This window comes from Falco punctatus, assembly GCF_963210335.1.
Source record: "Falco punctatus genome assembly, chromosome: 1".
In the NCBI taxonomy this organism is placed as follows: Eukaryota; Metazoa; Chordata; class Aves; order Falconiformes; family Falconidae; genus Falco; species Falco punctatus.
In genome coordinates this window covers 46836350-46856979 of record NC_137580.1, presented here as the reverse complement: position 1 = coordinate 46856979, position 20630 = coordinate 46836350, and the positions used below count along the sequence as shown (strand labels likewise).

Genomic DNA, 20630 nt, shown 5'->3' with positions numbered 1-20630 from the left:
AACAGCAACATTGGCACATGAACCAGCCCAGGAATATGGATCCTGCACAGGATCACACTAGGTAACCATGATAACAGCCCAGTCAAAACCTACGTACTGTCAAAGTTTAAAGACGCTCACTTCAAGATCAACTCTTGATCCAGGATTTTGCTAATAGATTGTGTCCTGACAAAGCTCAAGCATGAGCCCTTCTGGATCTCCGTAAGTAACTGGCTGAAATCAAGCTTTCAGGATGTGGAGGTGGTATTTTTTATACTTTTTGGAAAAAAGAGAGAGACACTTTCAATACCTGTTTGCCCCAGAGTGTGGTTCAAGACTCATCTTTGTTGTTCTTTCACGGGAGGACACTATGTCTCCTCTCACCAGGGAGCAGCCTCCAGCCTTCCTGTTCTGTACAGAATAACTAACCTGCCAGGCTGTGGAGGTACCAGCCTTCCCAAGCTGAGACACAATTTACCCCTGGATGTCTTCAGCTCTAGGGACTGTCACCAGCAACGTACTCTGCTTCTATTTTACTTGTTCCTGTGGCTTCCTCAGAATTACCTTTTACATCACTCATTTCAATGCTTATGCTTTTTGCACCAGGTTAATTTAAAGGTCATCTCAAAGGCCCCCAGGTTCTTGACTGCTTCCTGGCAAAGTGGAATTGCCTTGTGCATGCAAGACTGCAGAGGGGCAGCCCAGAGTTGTAGAAGCAATTCCTACAAGAGTAACACGTTAAGCAAATTTTTAGCCCAAAGTGCAACTGAAGCTCAACTTCCATTGCATGGAAGGTCCAAATGAAAGTCTCAGCCAGTGGGGTCTTCATAAGGTGAGTCACGGCACACATGCACCAAAATGGCTCCACAGACTTTATGAGAAACTGAGACTCCTGATCCAGACTCTGAAGTTGGATGCCTGAAGTGAGTTTGTGTGAGATGGCTCAGTTTAACATTGTTTGTCTCTTCACAGGCCTCAGATGCCTGTTAAAGGAGCAGTTCTGTAAGAGCCAGGATATAATGGAACAACGTTGTACAGTTTGCCTATACACTCATCTAGTGCTGGTCACAGTCTAGCCCTGATCTGCAGTGTTAAATAACACCAAATGGAAATTCTGGCACAAAATGCAAACCTTACACTTCCATTCATGCTGGCATATGTGTTTCTTGCGCATAGCCTCATTATGGTCCCATGGCCATATCATACTTTTCATACATGAGCTTCAAGAAAAGGACTGAAAGGAATTGCCTACAGATGCAATAACCTTTGATAACTTGGAAAGCACTGTTTGTTCTAATATTTTTTCAAGGTATCAATATAGTATTTTCTAAAATCATAAGTATTTTGTAAAACCTTTTTCATAATTGTTTGGTCTTTTCAGTAGGTATGTAGAACAAGCAGTGCAACACACGATAAAGCAAGGAAAGGAATTTGACATCTCGGGGAAGAAGGCCAACCACAGAAGTAAGTAGTGTCACCCACCCTAAACAACTGCAAAAAGTATAAAGGGGATCAGAGCAGAGAACTTGGGAAAATTTGGAATAAAGCTGAAGGTCTTGAAATACGTCATTCCTAGGATGCCAAGACTCCAAGGATGCCTACACATGGTTTGGTGGTATCTTGTTATTAGGGCCTCTATATCACAGCAAAGTTTTGCATAGTCGTATATGCATCCAATAGAGCTTCTCTGCGAGAGGATGGACCATCTTTGTCTTGGTTTCTGACTGCTCCGCCACCCAATATCCAGACTTAACACGGCAATAGTACCACAGAAGGGGTCCTTGCTGAACCGGCCTACTGCCATCCAGACAGTGCACCACCATTGAACCTGGTCCCACTTGTGACACTGGGAGGGATCTGTGGTAGGGCACCCTCTATCCACCATCTAATGGGGTGGATGGTGTTATTTTTGTGTTACAGCACACCGCTAAGCTTAAAATAATGCCCATTTTTTTAATTGCTTGGTGCCAATGTAAAACAATCAGACATTGAACTTGCAGAGTTGGGTCAGTTTTTGTGTCAAATGACATGGTCTTTAAGAAGCATGAAAGAAGTTCCCAACTGCTCTTGCTAGCAGAACCGTGTGGTCCAAGACACAGTTCTCAATTCACAGGGAACAGAATCTGGTCTGCATGAAGAAGTTCCAGAAATCTGTGTTGTTCTATCACCTCCAGCAAAGCTGAAGAAGAGAGAAGCGTGAAAGCATTTGCATGACTTGCTTTGCTATTATATTCCCTATTGCCTACCCCTATGACTAAGGAATATCAGTACCCAATTTAATTTTAAGGATGAGAAAATTCCAAGAGATTCATAGGAGTCCAACTGCTGTCTGAAGAATGTCATAGTGAATCCCAGAGGGCTGTTGGAAATATTTGTACTTCATTTTCTTTTTCTACAGAGAAGCCATGCCTAATTATCATTTGCTAACAAAAGAAGAGTTTCCTCCAAAATAATCAGAACCACCCAGACATTTATTGGGAAGATGAGGGCAGACATCTGGTAGCTCCCTCAGAAAATCTCTTATTGATGCCTAAGTGTCACAGGTATTGAAAGTTACATCTTTGCACTGAAGGAACAAAATGTATGTACCTAGTTAAAATCACTAACATTAAAGGCCTGAGTTAGATATGTGTGCCTAAAAGGAAGGTGCAGGCAAAGGTTCTAATTTTAGAACTCTATTATTATACTCATGAGTACACATGGCAAGTGGGGTGGTTAATCCCACTGTAATATGAAGTGCTAAATCATTGCCTGCTAACATGGCCATAAGCCCTTTTTCTGAACTCAAACAGAAGAAGAAAGCACAGAGACAGAAAAATCTGTGCCTGGTTACTATTAATTGAATAACAGAGTGGCAAGACAATACAGGCCCCAGAAAGGCCAAGTAGCAAATCCAGATGCAAATAGTGAGAAACATGAAGAATAGCAAGAAAGCATTTTTTAAACACATGGAGAGTGAGGAAGACAGAAACCAAGTGAAGAGTTTGTTCTCTGTTCAGTAGAAGGGGAAAGTTAATCAAGCTGAGGCCTAGAAAGTAATAGAGGTCTTAGCATCTGTTTTACCTACCCAACCAAAACAAGGCAAACTAGTGAGCAGCAGGCTAACATAACTAATACCAGTGCACAAGTTTTAGGTAAGAACACTGAACAGAAATTTGCTTTGGTTACATACGCTTGTAGGTTTGTGGCACATCACTTTTCTGGGTTTCGATCTGCCTAGAGCTCTTTTTTTACTCAGGGCTATCACTAGACCTACCTCAGGATATTTAAAGAAGAAACCAAAGCAACCACCATCAGCAATCATTGCAGAGAGCTCAGGGAAGATGTGAGCTATACCGGCCATGGAAAAGGGTAAATGGAGTGACTATCTTTAAAAGGGGGAAGAGAAAATCTCCCTTATATGACACACAAGCCAGTTTACCATCAGTCCTTATGAATGTTTTAGAAGCAATAATCCCACCAACAAACAGTTTGTAAGCATTCAGAAAACAAAAACTGGAGTTGCAAATAGGAGGTATTTGTCAAGAATCAAGTCAAACCAGTTCAGTTTCCTTCTGTGACATGGTAACAGGTCTTGCAGGTAGGGAAAGCCAAATTTAATCAACTTCAGGAAGATTTGTATTGCTGTGTTGAACAGCATTGTCAGAAGCAAGCCAAGGAAACTGCTCTGAGGCCAGCAAAACTGGTTGGGTCACTGCTGAGCCCTAGCAATAGGTCACTGCCACTATGGAAAGATATATCATATTGGGTCTGCAGAGACTCACTTAGTTCAAGGGTTATTCAGCATTTCATTAGTCAGCTGGATAATGAATAAGCAAAGTGGTTATTTAAGATGTAACATCAGTCTGGAGATTATAAGCAGTGCTGGTTACAAACTATTTAAATCATACAGATAAGTTCAAAAAAGGGGGTCTAAGAGAATAATATTTTATAAGGACGAGGACAAGGTGCTACATTTCATCAGGAATAATCAACAGCTCCTATTTGGAATGGGGAACAGCAGCTTAAGTGGTACTTCTACGGTGGAGCTAGGGAGTCACAAGCTGAAATCAGTCTACAATATTCTGTCGTTGCCAAAAAAATGTGATTATACAGGGATATAAAAAAAAAGTGCAAGATCTTAGACTGCCTTCAGCAGAAGGTCTGAGCTGCAGTATTGCATCTGGTTTGGTCACTGCAATACTAGGAACTAGCAGAGACACCAACAGCAGCAGAAGTAACTAGAGGTTTAAATTGCATCAATAAGGCACCAACAAAGCCCCTGGAAAAATTCTTAATAACAGGGATGGCACTGGGATGGATTGCCTGTCAAAGATGGGGATATCTAAGCCTGTAGGCATAAACTAGACATCATTTGGGAATGGCATTGGGACAGCTGGCCGTGCATAAAGACAAGGGATGAACTGGGTGATTTTTTATGGATACCTTTCCCGTCCTATTTTTAATGATCCTATGATTATGAGAATCATTTTGCTTCCAGGCAGCCACTTCCCAGCTCTCTGTGTTCTAATTCCAGTATAAACACAGACACCCCTGGGAGAAACGCATTGCCCTTGCACAGCATCTGAAATTCAGGCTATTTCTCCTTCCCCAGTTATCAGGGCAAAGGCAATGTTTTTCTGGCCTAAGCAAGTATGATGGCTAAAGAACATTCCCATTTTGGGATGGGTTACTGATAAGGGAATTCAGAGACACTTGGCTGCAGGGCAGCTGCCAGGGCCCACCGCTTCTTAATCCTCCTTTAAATAGTTATTTTACACTCTTGCAAATGAATTGAGAGGCAAGAGGCTGGTGCATTGTAGATGTTTCAGCCCATAAACAGAATAAATTGCATTGCCTTTTTTTCTGGCAGCCATCTCAGGCCCTGAGGACTGAAAATTAAAGCGCCTTGTACTTATCTTGTCTCTCATGCCATGAGGTAATGATTCACCTTTGCTTGATGGCTCAGTATCTTCTTTAAACACTAAGTCAGAGGTTTGGTGGGGGAGAAAGGTCTCCTTCATGAAATGACAAATTTGTTCTTGGCATCACTGATTGACAGGTTCCCCATCTTACAGCTTCCTGGAAAACCCTTCAAGAACCCAACCACAAGCTAAACCATGGTCGGCTATGAGCCTTTGAGACACTGCAGCTGTCCCAACGAAGTCCATGTGACACTGCAAAACAGGGATGTGGCCGCAATTAGGAAGTATGATAGAAACTTAGCCCCAAGATCCTTTAATGCAGGAACTAGTCAACTCCAAGAGGCCTCTTTCACCACAGTGTAAGATGTGGAAAAGCATTCAGGCTTGATCAGTTCTCCAAAAATCAACTGAAGCCAAGTGTGACAAGCAATTTTAAACACCTTCTGAAGCCTACAATGCTTTCTGCTACACAGGAGGGGCTCCTGTCAAGCTATTGTAAAACAAAGGTCAGTTCAGGCTTTCGGTTCCAAGAAAAAGTAAGAACCACTGGCAAAACACCAGTTTTCCTAGTTCATATTTGAGGTTTGCATTGGAGTGCTGGAAATTCAGCAACTGTCACTGTGCTGGACAAAGGGTAAATCTACAGCATAGGCAAGGGTTGTGTAATGCTTGTGTACTCTCAGTCTGAATGCCACTGAGAGTGAAGCTGACCTATTTACCTCACTATTGCCTGTCTTATCCCTGTCTAGGAAGATATAGACATGTCATTTTTTACTTGCTAGAGAGTTGTGTGCAAAAATCCCTTCTTAATTCTTGTGTTCTGAGAGCAGAACCTGTTGGTTGGGTTTTTTCAGTGCTGGGATAGGGGCACATTGTTCTGCGGCTACCAAAACCAGAGTAACTAAAGGCACAGGCAGTTCTATGAATAGCCTGTGTGTGCATACAGAAAGGGGAGGTGGGGAGACTCATTTTATTTTAGAAAAGCTATCGACTTCTGGGATACGGTTCAACCTTCCATGGGTAAAACACAGTTTGATTTTATATTGTATGTAAAACAAACCATGCTTTAAATGGGCAGTATACCAGCTGTCAAAAAGCATTTAAACAATGTTCTGTTCCCACTTCAATGCAAGACTGAATTGTGCATTAGTCATATTCAGTGCTGTTGGCTGAAATCAGATACTTTTCACAAGTTGGATGCTTTATTACAGTGTATATGTAGTCCAGGATTAATGCAAAAGCTGCTTAAGCAAGAAATCATGTGTATGAAATTTACTGCCTGTATGAAGTTCTGCTCTTCAACTGAGGAAAAGAAACAACCACAATGCCCAGACCTTTGCAAGTCAACAGCACTAAAGATGGCCTCCAATGAGAGCCTTGACTATAAGCATTCGCAAATGCAGGCAACTTTGATTTTGGTCCCAAAATTTGTGTCTCTCCCAAGGCCCTATATTAAACTGAAAAGTTTCAGAGTGAAACCATGCTTGTCTTTTTAGGTTGTAAAGAGTTGAATAGATATAGCCTCACTAAACCTGGTATCACCGGGAACTTTAAAGAATGTTGGGATTTATGCAAAGGAAAATGCTAAGTTTCACCAGGCTTAGTGTGGAAGCCACACAAAAGGACTTATTTTTTCCTAAATGAACATTGGTTTGCTCAAAATATTTGACATTAAAATGTACTTTATGTTAGCGGATCTTTCCATTAATTTGGACTAGACGCAACTCTGTTATACAGAAAAGCTCCTACACTATTTCGTAGAGAAGCCCCTTAGATAAATATCCTTATGTATATCAAAATGTCATGCAATAAAAGTTTTTCGCACTTAAAGCCAAATAGAAGCTGTGTTTTGTCTGTACGTTCTGTAACAATTAACACAAAACCCTAACTGCTGTAATGCATCAACTGACACTTCATAGAGCAAAAACTCTCAGCAATGTGATTCCTTGATTTCTCTGTCAGTGATACCTACTGGCTTTTGCATAGCCAAATATTTTTGGAGTTTAGGAAAAAAATAAAGGAATAGAGTAAAATTAGAGTTCTAATCTTAAAAAAAAAAAACACAAAAAACCAAACAAAACCAAAACCAGAAAATACCATCAATGCTTAGAAAACATCTAACAATTATAAGTAGTTCAGGGTGGAGGCTGCCATTCCATTTGCCTGGGCACGAACATTAAGTGTCAAGTGCACCTATTAATGCACACACACAGAGTATTCAGATCCTCCCACGCCAAAATAAGAACCTGAACACTGGCCTCCCTTGAAACTAGTGCCCTGCTTCCCACATGGAACAGGCTGTCTTTCCAGTTGATTTGGACTCTCGAAGAGTGAAGCTATATAAAGAATAACGAGAGTTGCCAGTCCTGTTCCATTTTCAGACTTGATTGACAAGGAGAGCAAGCTATAGTTTTGCCACTTAAATGATCAGAAAAGTGCAATATCACTTACTTTGATTTAAACAGCAAAAGATGCTCAAGGCTAATGAAGACAAGCTGATATGTTAGTAAGTTTTCAGCAAGTGCATGGTTTGTTCAGAGCAGAAACAAATGACAGCCTTGACTATCAGGAAAGAAAAGTCTATGATGACCAATGTAAGAAATAGAATATATGAAGGTATTTGCATTTCCTTTCTCATTACATCCATGCCTGCAACTCTTTTTCTTCTGTTTTAAGTCACTTTTTAAAGTTCAGGAGCTCAGAGGCCTTGAAAATACCTTCTCTGCCCCTCCTCATCTCTACAAAGTTACAGTCAGAACAGCAAGCTGGAGTTAGAAGGTTAAGAAATATCTACATGGAGATTAAATTTCAAACCTATGCATAAAAGCAAATACTGTGTTTGAAACTAGAGCAACAACCCAGCATATTTTACATTGTGATTTTTATTTCGTAAGTTCACAACACCTGAAGGTGTGATGGCCACCTTCCAGTGCTACTGACATGACAACTTCTTTGCCCCAGACAGCTTTCAGTGCAGTCACAAAGCAAGAGACAACCACATAATGTACTGCAGGGGATAAAACAGGACAAGTTGTACAGCAAGGAGGATGCATGCATATTCTGATGGCCCTATTAACTATATATGAAACAACAGTTTGGATTTAGCAGGGACCTTTGGATTCTGAGGAGAAAAAATGCAATTCTTGTAGGAGGCACAGTGGCAGTTTTAATTATGATGGGAAGAGAAAGCATGTTTGTACTAACACTTTCCATTTTTAATGTTAAATAAATTTTAACATTTGGCTTTCACAGGGCAGAGAAAATACTGTATGCGTAGATGAAGAGGAACAAGAGGCAAAACAGTGCCAGAGCCATCAAAGACGTAGGACTATAAGCCTGGAAGAAATTTCCCAGCTCAGCAGCATGACCACAGCAACGTATGATCACTTTCAGACATTTTTCACATGCACAAGTGTTTGCTACTCACGAGTGCATTGCTGCAAGACTTCTTTATGGCATGGGACAGATGATCTGCATATTGAATGGTCAACACAAAGGGTAACTAGGACAGTGTCTTGAGCAAAAATCCAAGGCTGATAGGGCAAGGGTTGAAAGCTAGACAGAACTGGGCTTGTACATGAATCTCTGAGTAATTATATAGCTCCTTCCTGGCAGTAGGCAAATGTTTTGCAGTATCATTTCTTTCCCTTCAAAAAGAAGCCTTTACTCTTCCTTTTGGAGTGGTCTCTGCAATGTGCTGGGCTGCAGAAGCGGGACCACTGGCCTACTTAGTGGTGCCATGTCCTCAGTCAACAGGGAAACCCAGAACTTCAGGACTTGCTAAAAGTGTTTGTTTATAAGGGATAAAAAGGAATGGCTCTACGGAGCACAGGGAAGTTTATGTTATGAATTTGGGAAGAGGCTTATTACTACACATAAGAACAACTGCACCAGATCACACCAAAGATCCTTCTAAGACCAGTATCTTAGCTTTGGCACTGACCGATAGGAAATGTGTAGGGAAAAATATAAACCCAGGTCAACTGCAATGTCTTCCTACAACACCCTTAACTTGCAGAAACTTGTGGGTGGTTCAGGAATCTTGGTGGTTTTATATTTAACAGTTTGCAATAGGATTTTCAGGAATGAGTCTGAACAGCTGCTTTTTAAACCCACGTAAATTTTTAGCATCAGCAACATCCTGGAATGAGGACTTCCACAACTGAAACACACAGTAGATCAAGAGCATCATCCTCCTGTTTGCTCTGATCCAGCCTCCAGCTGGTTTCATTGAGTGCACCCCACTTGTTTGGGAAGGTACAGCAAACAGTCAGTCTCTGGTCACTCGCGGTTTTATAAACTTCTACCATATCCTTCTTCACTCACCTCTTGTCTAGACAGAAGACCTCTAGTCTGTACATTACTTTGGACTAGCCTAGCTGCTTTTGTCACCGGTTTATCTGGTTCTGCTGTATTCTTTTGCTCTATAAAAATAGTCTTGACTCTTGTCACTGTGTCATATTAAACCTGAGTTTACATATTCAAATCCTTCAAGAGTTTCTGTTTAGTTGCCCGGAACAGATATTCTGGTTGCTGGGTGCAGTTCCCAGACCTCCCTAACAATCCTTTTTTAGAACTGGTGGCATATTAACTGTTTTCTGCACTCCTGCTATTTTGCTGGGTTTGAACAAGAGGTAGTACAGAACAACCATTCACCTAAAGGAAAATAGGTGAGGTGGTCTTCAAAGGAGCACACAGCAATTTCCACTAGGAAATCCCTGGTTGTAATGGATCTTCTGCAGACTTTAAAGGAATCTTTTAATATTTTCTTAAAAAATTCACATTCTGAGGAAGAGAATGAGAAAGTTATCCCCTTTTCCCCATCTGTACCCCTCCTGGCTGCTGCTTCTTGTGGCAACAGGTATTATGTCCTCGAGGGAATTAGGAAAAATAACATCAGAATCCCCTCTCCAGTTCACACTGAGCTTCTGCACTGGCCTGTATCCTGGTTCCATGCAGAAGAACATGCTGCACTTCTCAGTGTGCAAGAATTGGTTTTCCAAGCCCTGGGACAGGTTTGGCAAGCCACTGAGGCTGTCTGTTGTGTTCCTCTACTCCCCCAGCTGTCTCTTACCATACTGGGACTGGCAGAGCAGTAGTTGTGTTTCCTCTGTCGTCCACTTCCAGCAAAGTCCCACCAGCTTAGTTAGACAAGTGAAGCCACAGGCAGGCACTTTCTTCCAAATTAAGCTGAAGAGAACTTGGCCTTCAGATGTCTACCTCCCACCCATTCCCCAAACCAGGTCAGCACCCCACAGTCCCACTGTTGGAGTGGTTTGAGACAGGTCTAAACCATGTCAAACAAACTCAGAGCACCTACTCAAACTGCTCAGCCCAGTTCAGACTTGTGAGTGGACAACGTATCTCAGAATAAAGTAGTAGAGTTGAGGATAAAAATAATCTCAGCTTTCAGGTGCACAAGTCTTTCTTCACGCCTGAAACAAAAGGAGCAGCTTTCAAAGGCAACTACAAGGAAAGACCAAAATATTCATAGTTCAGTCCATCACAGAATGGACCAAATATACATGACCTTATCACTGCATTTCACCTGAAGTAAAATAAGGAGGACTCTCATGAAGAAACTTCTTGGCACCGCACAGAGCTTTCCTTCAATGTGATGTTGAGCAGTTGCTGTTAGCAGGATTGGGTACAGCTGGAACTGGCAAGGCTGCCTAGTCATACCCTTATTCTCCTTTTTCTACTCTAGCCACTTGACCTGCTAAGATAAAGCTATTTAGAGAAACAGTGGGTTAAGAATGGTATGTCCAGGGAAGGAGGGGAAGAAACTAAAGGTTTGAATTAAATAAGACAACACTTCTACACAGGGTATCAGAAAACTCAACACTAAGATATAAACTGTTCTGGTCCAAGTACAGCACACATAATTCCTCATGACATATACTTCATCACAGCTGATAGAACTATAACATGCCTGAATGTGGTCACAGTGCAGACAACAAACAGAAAGGACTTCCATCATCTTTAATACACAGGCAAAGCCTACAGAGACCACAATGTCCTATCTCAATATAACTGGGTAAGTTGCCACAGATATATGTTCATATTGGAGACAAAGAATAGCTGTGAATGTCTCTGGAGCACTGTTGGCCATGTTTATCTTGTGGGTTACACTTGGCCAAATCTGATTCAAAAATCAAAGCAGGTAAATTTTTCCCCCGCCCTAATACCAAGTAAGATTTACTGAATTGAGCCCTTACTGGCAACTCAGTGGATGTGAAAAGAGGATACTCTTTAAAAAAAAACAACAGAACAGACAAATATAGAAGACACAGCCCCCCAGTTTCCTCAGTACATTGGGGCTCACATGCTTTCAACATGAACTCCATAAAGCTGTATTTTATACAGCTGCATTTTAAAAACCGCTGAACAGGTGATACTCCTTAGCTGGCCTCCAGGATTCAGTTCAGCAGATTTGCAGTTACACAGTCGCACAGATTTCTCTTTTCCACCTGAAGAAGCAGAGTTTCTGTCTATAAGAGGGGGGAACAAGAGCAACATCAAAAAACAAGTGTCAGCACTGTAAAACTAATTAGGTCCCAAAGAAAAGTCAGTTTTACTTTTGTTCTAAGATTTGGAATTGATTGTATGAGATGAGGCTTGAGTTAAATATAAGAGTTACTGCTTACTGTTCTGCAAAATAATTTAGTTTCTGAATGATTAATTGGCATACCAACATGGCAATACTTCCCCTGACATGGAGAAATTCAGTCCAGTACACATTCATGTTTTTCACATTAGTACATTCAGTATATGTCTGGGCATTGTTATTTTTGTTTAAAGTTACTTTTCTTTCTTACAATCTTACTTTCTTTTTACAACTGCACAAACTGGAGCATAAGGTCTCAAGTTCATGAAAGCCTTAAAAAAAACCAAAACCCTGTCAGTAATTTTACTTAAAGACAGACTCAAACAAAAAATTTAAAGTATTTCAGCCTGGACTCACTGTTGAAATTTATACAAAGGAAGTAAGGCATAACTTAATCATGGAATCATAGAATATCTCAAGTTGGAAGGGACCCATAAGAATCATCAGGTCCAACTTCCTGCTCCTTGCAGCACTACTCAAAATTAAACCATATGATCAAGAGCGTTGCTCAGATGCCCCTTGAACTCTGACAGGCTTGGTGCCATGACCACTTCTCTGGGGAGCCTGTTCCAGTGACTGACCACCTTCTCAGTGAAGAAATTTACTTCTGTTTTAACTTCTGCTTCACTGTTGTTACCGTTAATACACTGTTGGAGTCTAAAATAGACAGTAGGTGCTGAGCTGGCACAGAGCTGTCACAGTTCAAATGCGATGAGATTGCTGGCTTCTTTAAGGAAAGGGGTCCCAAAATGGTGGAAGCAGTGGTCTCCCAGTTCAACTGGCATTCATCAGTATCAGGAAATCACTGCTGCCCACAGGGGTTTTTTTGGAGCAGCGCAGGTAGATTTAGAACTTCTCAGAGCTGGAGCTGACCAGAAAGGCCTGCACCCTCTCAGCCTACCTGTGCAAGAAGGGGCTGAGGACCAGGGAAGGGACAGAAGGGCTACATAAGGGAAACGTGGGAATCCTTCCCCTCTAGCACACATACACTTTAGTTTTTCTGGATGTTTGGAGCACATGGCTTCAGCAGATGCACTACGGAGCACAGAGCCATTTGATTGTATCTTCATCTCAGTTTGTCTATCATGAGCTGAAGCTGTATCTGAGAATCAGTCTGATCCAAGAGAGGATTTCCTCCTTGTCATGGGACACACTAGCTGCGTGAAGTCCACTCACCAAATTAATCTCCACTGGTGTAACCAGATACACAAAAAAAGGGCATTATGAAGACTCTCAGCTCTAAATGCCAGTGAAATCCATCCTTAATCTTCCCATCTTGTGATTTTTGTGTGACATGGCATTGTCATGTGATTAAATGCTGTGTTTTAAAAGCTGTGTTATCCATTGACCCACATCAGCTAAAGACACTTAGAGCAGAGCTGGGCTGAAGCTTCCTGCTTAGTACCTGTCTTCTGAGTACAGTAAAACCTATCTATTTGTCACATTTTTTTCCCCAGATAAATCACTAGACACAGCCCTGTGGTTCTATATTAAATCAGGTATCGCTTTTGATTGTTTCAGCTACTCTGCAAAACTGGAAAGATCTGATGAGACTTTGCCAATCACCTCAAAGACACTCAATCACTACCTCCTAACCATCTCCTTGACATCATTTGCAATGGCTTGAATAAGGGAGGTTGACAGTATGCCAACAGCATTGGAGCTAAGCCCCAAGGCTGCTTACCATTTCATATATCTTTAATAACATTTTCAAGCCTTTGTTGTTACTTTCATGGGCACATCTAACTTAATATGCTTTGAATATTCCAAATAACCATTGACAGTTTAGAAAAGAATAAAGAGCAAAATGAATGGCCCCAAATACAGTTTTGCTGACTGTTTGTGACCATGATCACATAACTATTTGCACAGAGATTTGTTATTACCCCCTGGTGGGTTAAAGCACATTTTAATGAAAAACCAACCCAGAAAAAAACCCAAAACAAAACAAACACCCACACACACATTCCCCTCTGGGGGAAGGGGGAGAGGGGGGGGTGGCCAAGAGAGATTAAAAAACCCAAACAGGGCACAGTCCAGATTCTGAACCTACAAAAAAGCTTGTAAGTTCAAGCTAAAAATGCAGTTCCTAAGTTCTTTGAAGTTAATATACAATGTCCACTGGTTAACTCTGAAAAATGGGTTGGAATCTTGAAAATAAGTGTCTATAGTGCAGATTTACAGTGAACTGTGTAGCCCGTGGACTGGATCTGTTTTACAGGATTTGTTTTATGGCCTTCTCCCTGCTGGCCTCTGTCTTGAGCCAATTTTAGATGCAGCAGGGAGCTGGCTGTGAACTGGCTGAATGGTTTTGATGGTAGCAGCTCCCTCCTAGCAGAACAAGAACATACTCTTTAGTTCATGATCAGAGCTGCACCTGCCACACAGTCCACTTTGGCTGAGTGGTAAATTACAGATATCCCCAGAAAAGATTGCCCAGAGTTGGTAACTGCTGTTAAAACAACTAATCCAGCCTGCAGCCTGCTCCAAGGGGCCAGCAGCAACGAAAAGGTAGAAAACTGTATGCAGGGGGACAAACAGATCTGGCATACACATAGGTAGTAGCCGGCTTCTTAGAGGTGGTCTGTGACCCTTCTCTTACTACATGAGCAAAAAGCAGCCAGCCTGTCAATCAGTAAGTGATCATCACATCAATGCAGGTTACAAACATGCCTAGTCTTGTAAAAGGAAGCAGATATAGCCTATGGCCCTCATAAAAGTGTGTGACCTATGCTAGAGTCAGTTTGCTTTGTGAGACACCATGCAGATCAACACAGGGCCGAATTAAGTGTGAAAACTCTTGAGTTATGCAATAAAACTATATGGTTCCCCCGTACAGAACTGCAGGGTGAGATTTGCAGAAGGAATTAAATGAGAATTTCCTCCCTAAGCTTCTGGGAATCCCTCCCCCTTCAACACAGTTAGGAGCTCCTTAGTCATCATCGAAAAATCATGCCTGCAAACAAAAGAGAGTTTTTCAAGGAAATTAGTGTCTCCAGTGGGAATACTAACAAAGGAAATTGTATTTTCAGGGACAGAAACATTTGCCCCACTAAGGAGCAAAACAGACTAAAATAGTCAAATGTAAAATATATATGTGGCTGAAAGCAATTGTCTTAAAACTCCTAGTTTGCATCAAATTGGGCCACAGCTGAATAATAAAACTAAGACTTGACACACTGTTCAAAGGCAGTTCCAAGTCTTCAACTATTAAATATTTCCATGTCTTTTGAAAACGTAGGCAGAATTCCTAGCTTAATGACTGGAATAGGCCTGTCCTAGTCCAGAGGTACTAAAGGATCTCAGTGTGGATTCAATTATTTAGATTTTAAAGTGGTAAGGAAGCAACAGGGTTTTTTTGGTGAGAACATATCATGGTGTCACATTTTCAGGCCTGCTGTCAAATCTACAACTGTGAAAGTCAGTAATAGGACATTCCTCTCAACTGAATGTTTTTTGTACTCTAATTTCCTCTCCTTGGTGGTCTTTTATTTTTTAAAAAAGTATTAAAATACAGTTGCTATGTTTGGGGATTTTACTGATACTCCTGCTTTGGACATTTGTATTTTATAAAGCTTCTGTCTTGGTCTGCAAGCTATAGTTGTTGTAAAGGTCACTACCATAGCCAGACAACCAGAGAAGATTTTAGTAGTTGAGATATTTTCAAATCAAGATTTAGAAATCCTGGTGAAAAGTTCAAAGGTTTGTAAAAGAAGAAAAGGTGTGCTAGAACTACTTTACAACACAATCTTGAACATCTTGTTTGAGCTGTATACAGTTCTCAGCACATGTATTCATTAACGAGATTTCTTTATGAAGAAGCTCAAAATACATTGGACCTGCAATTATTGAACAGATCTTGTTTAATTGTAAATGCGCTACATACTAATGTGGTTGTGCTGGAATGTTTGTTTGGGTTTTGTAGTATGACACAATTCAAGTCATCTTCATTCCTGCACCTGCATTTTTACCTAAACGTCATGGACCCTCCTCAGAGTTACCTCCAACCATTCTTCAAAGATGCCAGTTTGCAGGCTTTGAACTGTGAGCAACCTTGACCACAGATTAGAAAATCAAGAAAGTTTGAGTACCTTCTGTTGAAAAATCTGTGCAAGAGTGTAGATATAGCACTTCAGCTAAAGGGTACACAGGAGGTGGGGAGAAAGCTACCCTCCTGAGACACCACTATCTGACAGCAGCTGGGCTACAGCTAGTCACAGATTGCAGGTTGCAGCAGCAAGAGACAAATTCAACTCCCGTCACAGAAGGAAGATACCAACCTTGGCAAATTCTTCACACTGACTGCAAGCCAAACAAGTTTCATTCCCTATGCTGTTCTACTTTGTGGCATTTTTCATCATTATGAAATCAGAGCAATGTCAAAAGTATATACATGATGATGTTTCCTCCCTTAACTTCTCCCTATGGGTAAAAGCATATGCAGGGGAGTATTTTATTTTAGCAGGCTTTTTGTTTGAACTGGCTCTCTCCTTTTGGGTAATAAATATAAATGATGCTCTCACCTTACTCTCCCTAACATAAAAAAAAATAAATGTGTGTGCTCAGCATTTGGAATGAGAACAGAAACACTAATGGCTGTAACTCTGCAAGAGAAGGACAGAGGGCTGAGGACTGTTAGTTCACTCTTCCCTAAGCGGTCCTAGTGTCCCTGATACCCCAAGGCAGAATAATTCCACAGATTATTGCATAGAGAGATTAAATGTAATTAACCAGCCTCAGTTTAGAAGATAGAACAGTACAGTTCATAGTCTTATTCAAAATCCTTCCCTTTATCTACTTTTACCCACAGCATTTTCTTCCATATAAAAAAAAAAAGAAGTACTTTAATGTTTCCTTACCCGTGTGTCTAGATTATATGCTGTCTTCTTTAAATCCTGCAGAGCCCTCTGCATGAACTCAAATGCATGGCAGTCAACACAGGGACGACCTAGGAGAGCATTTAGTAGAGCATCTAGTAAAGAATCATGACTATATGGCATGAAGTATTAAGTAGAAGAAATAAACAGTGATTCTGAGTATGAGGAAGAGCTACAGGAAAGAGTCCACAGAGTACTGATGTATGTATGCTTGAACAATCCAGGTTATTGTAAATGGTTCACCATGATGGTCCACACAGTCTCTCAACGACAAAAGAATTACTTGAACAAATTTGCATTAAAAATTTTCTTCCTCCTTTATTGCTGTTTCCCTCATCCTTCTCTTGTCACAGTTCATAGTGTGGAAACACTAAACCCATAACTTGAGTCCGTCCTTTTGCTCCACCAACCCTGAGCACATTTTCATCCTCATCTTCACATTTTTCAGAAATTACCTCTGAAACCATGAACCTGTTCCTTGGAAAATCTTGTCTTCTAATCTCACAAACTTGAACTTAAATAGAAACCTAATGGAATAAAATTGACTGCAATATCACAAAGACAGATCACAGTCTCTAACTTTAAATATGATACAGCTTTGTCCAAAGCTAGTAAAGCAAGGAGCAGATAAACACAGTGCCCTGTCATTAGCGGGCATTGCTGATAAGCAGAACTGCTGCATTATGGACTAAATGCAGTGTTTGAGATAGTATTCTGGTATCTAGATATCCAGACTGAAGGTCACAAGGTTTGCTTTGCCTTGATTCTCATGTAACACAAAGCTGTGCCCTAACAGATAGCAGTACTGAGACAGAACAAATATAGACATGATGAAATGTCTTCGAATCATCAGGTTCTACATCTGCTCTTATTTGCCTCTCAGTGCCTGTGCCTCTCTGACAACTTCATAGGAAATATTGCACAAGTGAAGAAATTCTGAGCACAGGTTTAGTTTGCTCTTTGAGGTCTGGTAGGGAAGAAAGGATGAAACCTAGAGTGATGTTGGAAAATCCTGCAGTGTCTGTCAGCCTATTTTGCAGACACTTGATATTTGACTGATTACTACATGCCTCTGATAAACCGGAATATGAGCTTCCAGCTCATGATCTGTGTGGTAACCAGCAGACAGGAGTTCTGCCTGCTGGAGAAAAGGAGTCTGCCAAATTCTTTAACTGACTAAGAAAAAAAAAAAAAAGATCAAAAATAAATAAATTGAGCAGTATTAAAGACCCCCCTTCTTACTGTTGTACCACCACCCAACCTTAGTGTTCTTATATTTGCACCAGACAAAAGGAGAGGACAGCATTTTCCACATAAACAACTTGATACAAGGAGCTGTCATTATGACATAAAATAAACTCAACACTGATCAGTAAAGGAGAATTAGGTGGTTGAAGGCTGCAAGACTAGGTATTGACAAAGTGTGCTTTCTTGGCATCTTCACTGAGAATTTTTTTAATAAGTGTATTATCATACTATGTTTTTTAATAAAAAACAACAGTAGACATTACCAAGAATGAAAGATGTAATAAACAGTCAATGTCAGTTGAAAAAAGCAGGTCACAATAATGTCTCTGAAAAGCAAACAGTAATTCCTGGCATATAAAGGGTTAACACAATGAAAGGGCTGTACCAAAGAAAAGTTGCAGAACCATGGCAGATTTCAGGAGAAGCAAGACAGCAACAGGCAGGAGACATGGGTAAGAGAGTGGAGAGCCTTGGATGCAGGAGAAAAACAGCACTAGTATGCTATCAGGTTGTGGGTTTAAAACAACATGAGCAAGACACATCCAACATCATTTGAATTATTTGGACAAGCTTCAGTGACATGAAGTCCTGCAACATTAAATCTACAGTACAAGCTGTATGAGAGGACTTTAGGGTGGTACATACTTTCAGCTGGTATGGCTGTTCCCGCTTCTTGATCAGATCTAACAGGCTCCGTGAGCAGCAGTGCAACCACAAAAACTAAAGGAACTGTAAGGACTGCTCTTCTCAGAAGGCACGGTGCCAGCATCTTGGAAGAGGTGCTTCTCTATTTATCAAGAGACATAAATAAGTTTGTGAGGAACATTACAGGTACAAGGGTTTTGTTACAAGAACTTAATGTTCCTGATAGCTAAAACATTGGCAGCCTTCCTTTGAAAGAAAAGAAGTATCGGAAGGTCTAGACCATGGACACAAGTATTCTATACTTTTCCAGTGGTGCACATAAAACCCAGCTGAGAGAGAATGTCCATAGACATGAAGATCAGAAGTCTCTAGGCAGTTTTTGGTTTCATTTGCAAGCCAGGATGCTAGCAACTTTACCTGCTCTATGACTCCAATCTTTTGTCTAACTACACAGTCCCAGACTAGCACATGAATCTGGGCAGCTGGTTCACTGTCAGACCTTGAGATCAAAACTTTAGAGATTACAGAGGTGGCTAAAACAGACCTGAACCTGGAAATGAGGATTTTTACCCTCTGGCTTGCACCATCTTTTCACAAACATCATAACTAAAGGTAACCATTATATAACTAAAGGTAACCACAGATCATAAAAACTTACTCCTTTATGGAAGTAGCTGAAGGAAAAGATTTTTATAAAACCTCCACAAATTCATAGGCAGAACTTCTAATGGTAAATGCATCAGAACTCTTTGCCATTTTGTTTCCCCTCCTGATCTGGGCTTCAGACCTTTATTTGCAGCCATCCATTTGTTCCTGAACATTGCAGCCAGGCCACACCATGCCCTGAACATGCACGTTGTACAGATTGGTCCAGCAACAACTCCCCTTCACACAGAGGGAGAATTGTTTTGTAAGTACACAGGTTTCAAATTAAGTATTTTCCTGATCCAACAGGCAAACTGTTCAGGACAAGAGGGAACACAGGAAACTTGGACTGGGTCAAGCTGCAACTGTCTATCAGAGACTGCAGTCCAAGCCTCGAGGATCCCGGCAAACTGCTAGGGTGGTTCTTAGTTCAGCTTAGTTTACCTTCCATTCCTGTACATTCAAATGGAAGAAAGAATCAAATAAGGTTAAGCTGTAGCAACACAATAAAATCCACATGAAAAATGTCTTTAGTTAAACCTGGGAAAGCAGGACAACATTCTGTCTCTTCCTGATTTTTAAGTCAGTGCATACTAAGCAAAAGATGTTGCATAAGAACTCAAATCTGTATATACTGAATGCAAAAGTACAGCACTCCCAAAAACAGCTTGTATTTCACATTTGGAAGGGCAATAGAGGGAAGCAGGAACAGAAAGGTTTTTCCCCATCTTATCACAAACACAGAACAGAACAAGCTTGCTCTTCAATATATGCAATCCACTGTTTCAGACACAACTAATCAGATGCTGCAAATTCTGCACGAACACTTGCAGCACGTGCAAACCAGCCATTCATCCAGGAAAGAAGGAGCATTATACACATTCCCCTCCTGTGCACCTCATCCTAAACATAAGAGTAAGGAATGGTTCAGAAGCAAGAGACACACACATACATCTATACTCACAGATATATTTGAGACCAGACACACACAAAAAAAGATCTGGTAATGTAATTCCTATAACCTCAGAACTGGATTTTCTATCCTTCCCACTATTTAGAAGTGATCTGATGTGATCCTTTTTCTTACTTGAACAGTCCTTGAAATAAAGGGATTAAAATCGTTACAAGCGGGTTGGATTTTCTGTTTTAATTAACGGTGATCTGCAGTTAAAACAAGTATAGCCAGACACCAGGTTTTGCAACAGGATACAGCAGAGTATCTCTGAATAACAGTAAATCAGGGCAATACCAGCCTCCTTTGAAAGTACCTAACACAGACGCCTCCCAATCAGTAGAAGCAGAGGCTATTCTCACAGGTGACTATGTGTGCCTCAATGGTTCAACAAAACAAAGCAGATCAGCTGTTAAACTTTTTCAGGCTACCTTACACATCACCCACCCCAGCACCCGCTCAGCTTCATATGTGAGCCCCCTACAAAACAATCTCTCCCTGAGTACAGCAATCACCTTAGATCACATCTAACTGCTGCCTCTTAGTTATTCCGTGGGAATTTGCTATCTGTGAGAAATAATCATGACAGGCTTCAAGGGTGGTCTCTCTCTGCAGTGCAACTGGGAATGAAGGCAGATCTGTGCATGGACTTCTGTGAATGATAAGTCACCCCCTCTAACAAAGGAAAAAAATATCAGTACCTGATCTCTCTCTTGTCTCTGTGATGGTCTCTTTGAAATGGCCGCTGCAAACTGCTAACAGAACAAGTGCAG

The 20630-nt window shown here is 41.0% G+C and overlaps 1 protein-coding gene across 1 annotated transcript in view; it reads right to left on the bottom strand.

The window, feature by feature from the left end:
• Positions 1–3931: 3931 nt before the first annotated feature.
• The window catches only part of LOC308073109 (NELL2-interacting cell ontogeny regulator 1-like), a 35528-nt gene continuing 18829 nt past the window's right edge, over positions 3932–20630 (bottom strand). Inside the window, 5 exon segments of the mRNA XM_080410896.1 lie at positions 3932–11374; positions 16350–16438; positions 18261–18392; positions 18395–18402; positions 20559–20628. Coding sequence (XP_080267022.1) covers positions 11303–11374; positions 16350–16438; positions 18261–18392; positions 18395–18402; positions 20559–20628 — 371 coding nt within the window. The 3' untranslated portion in view covers positions 3932–11302.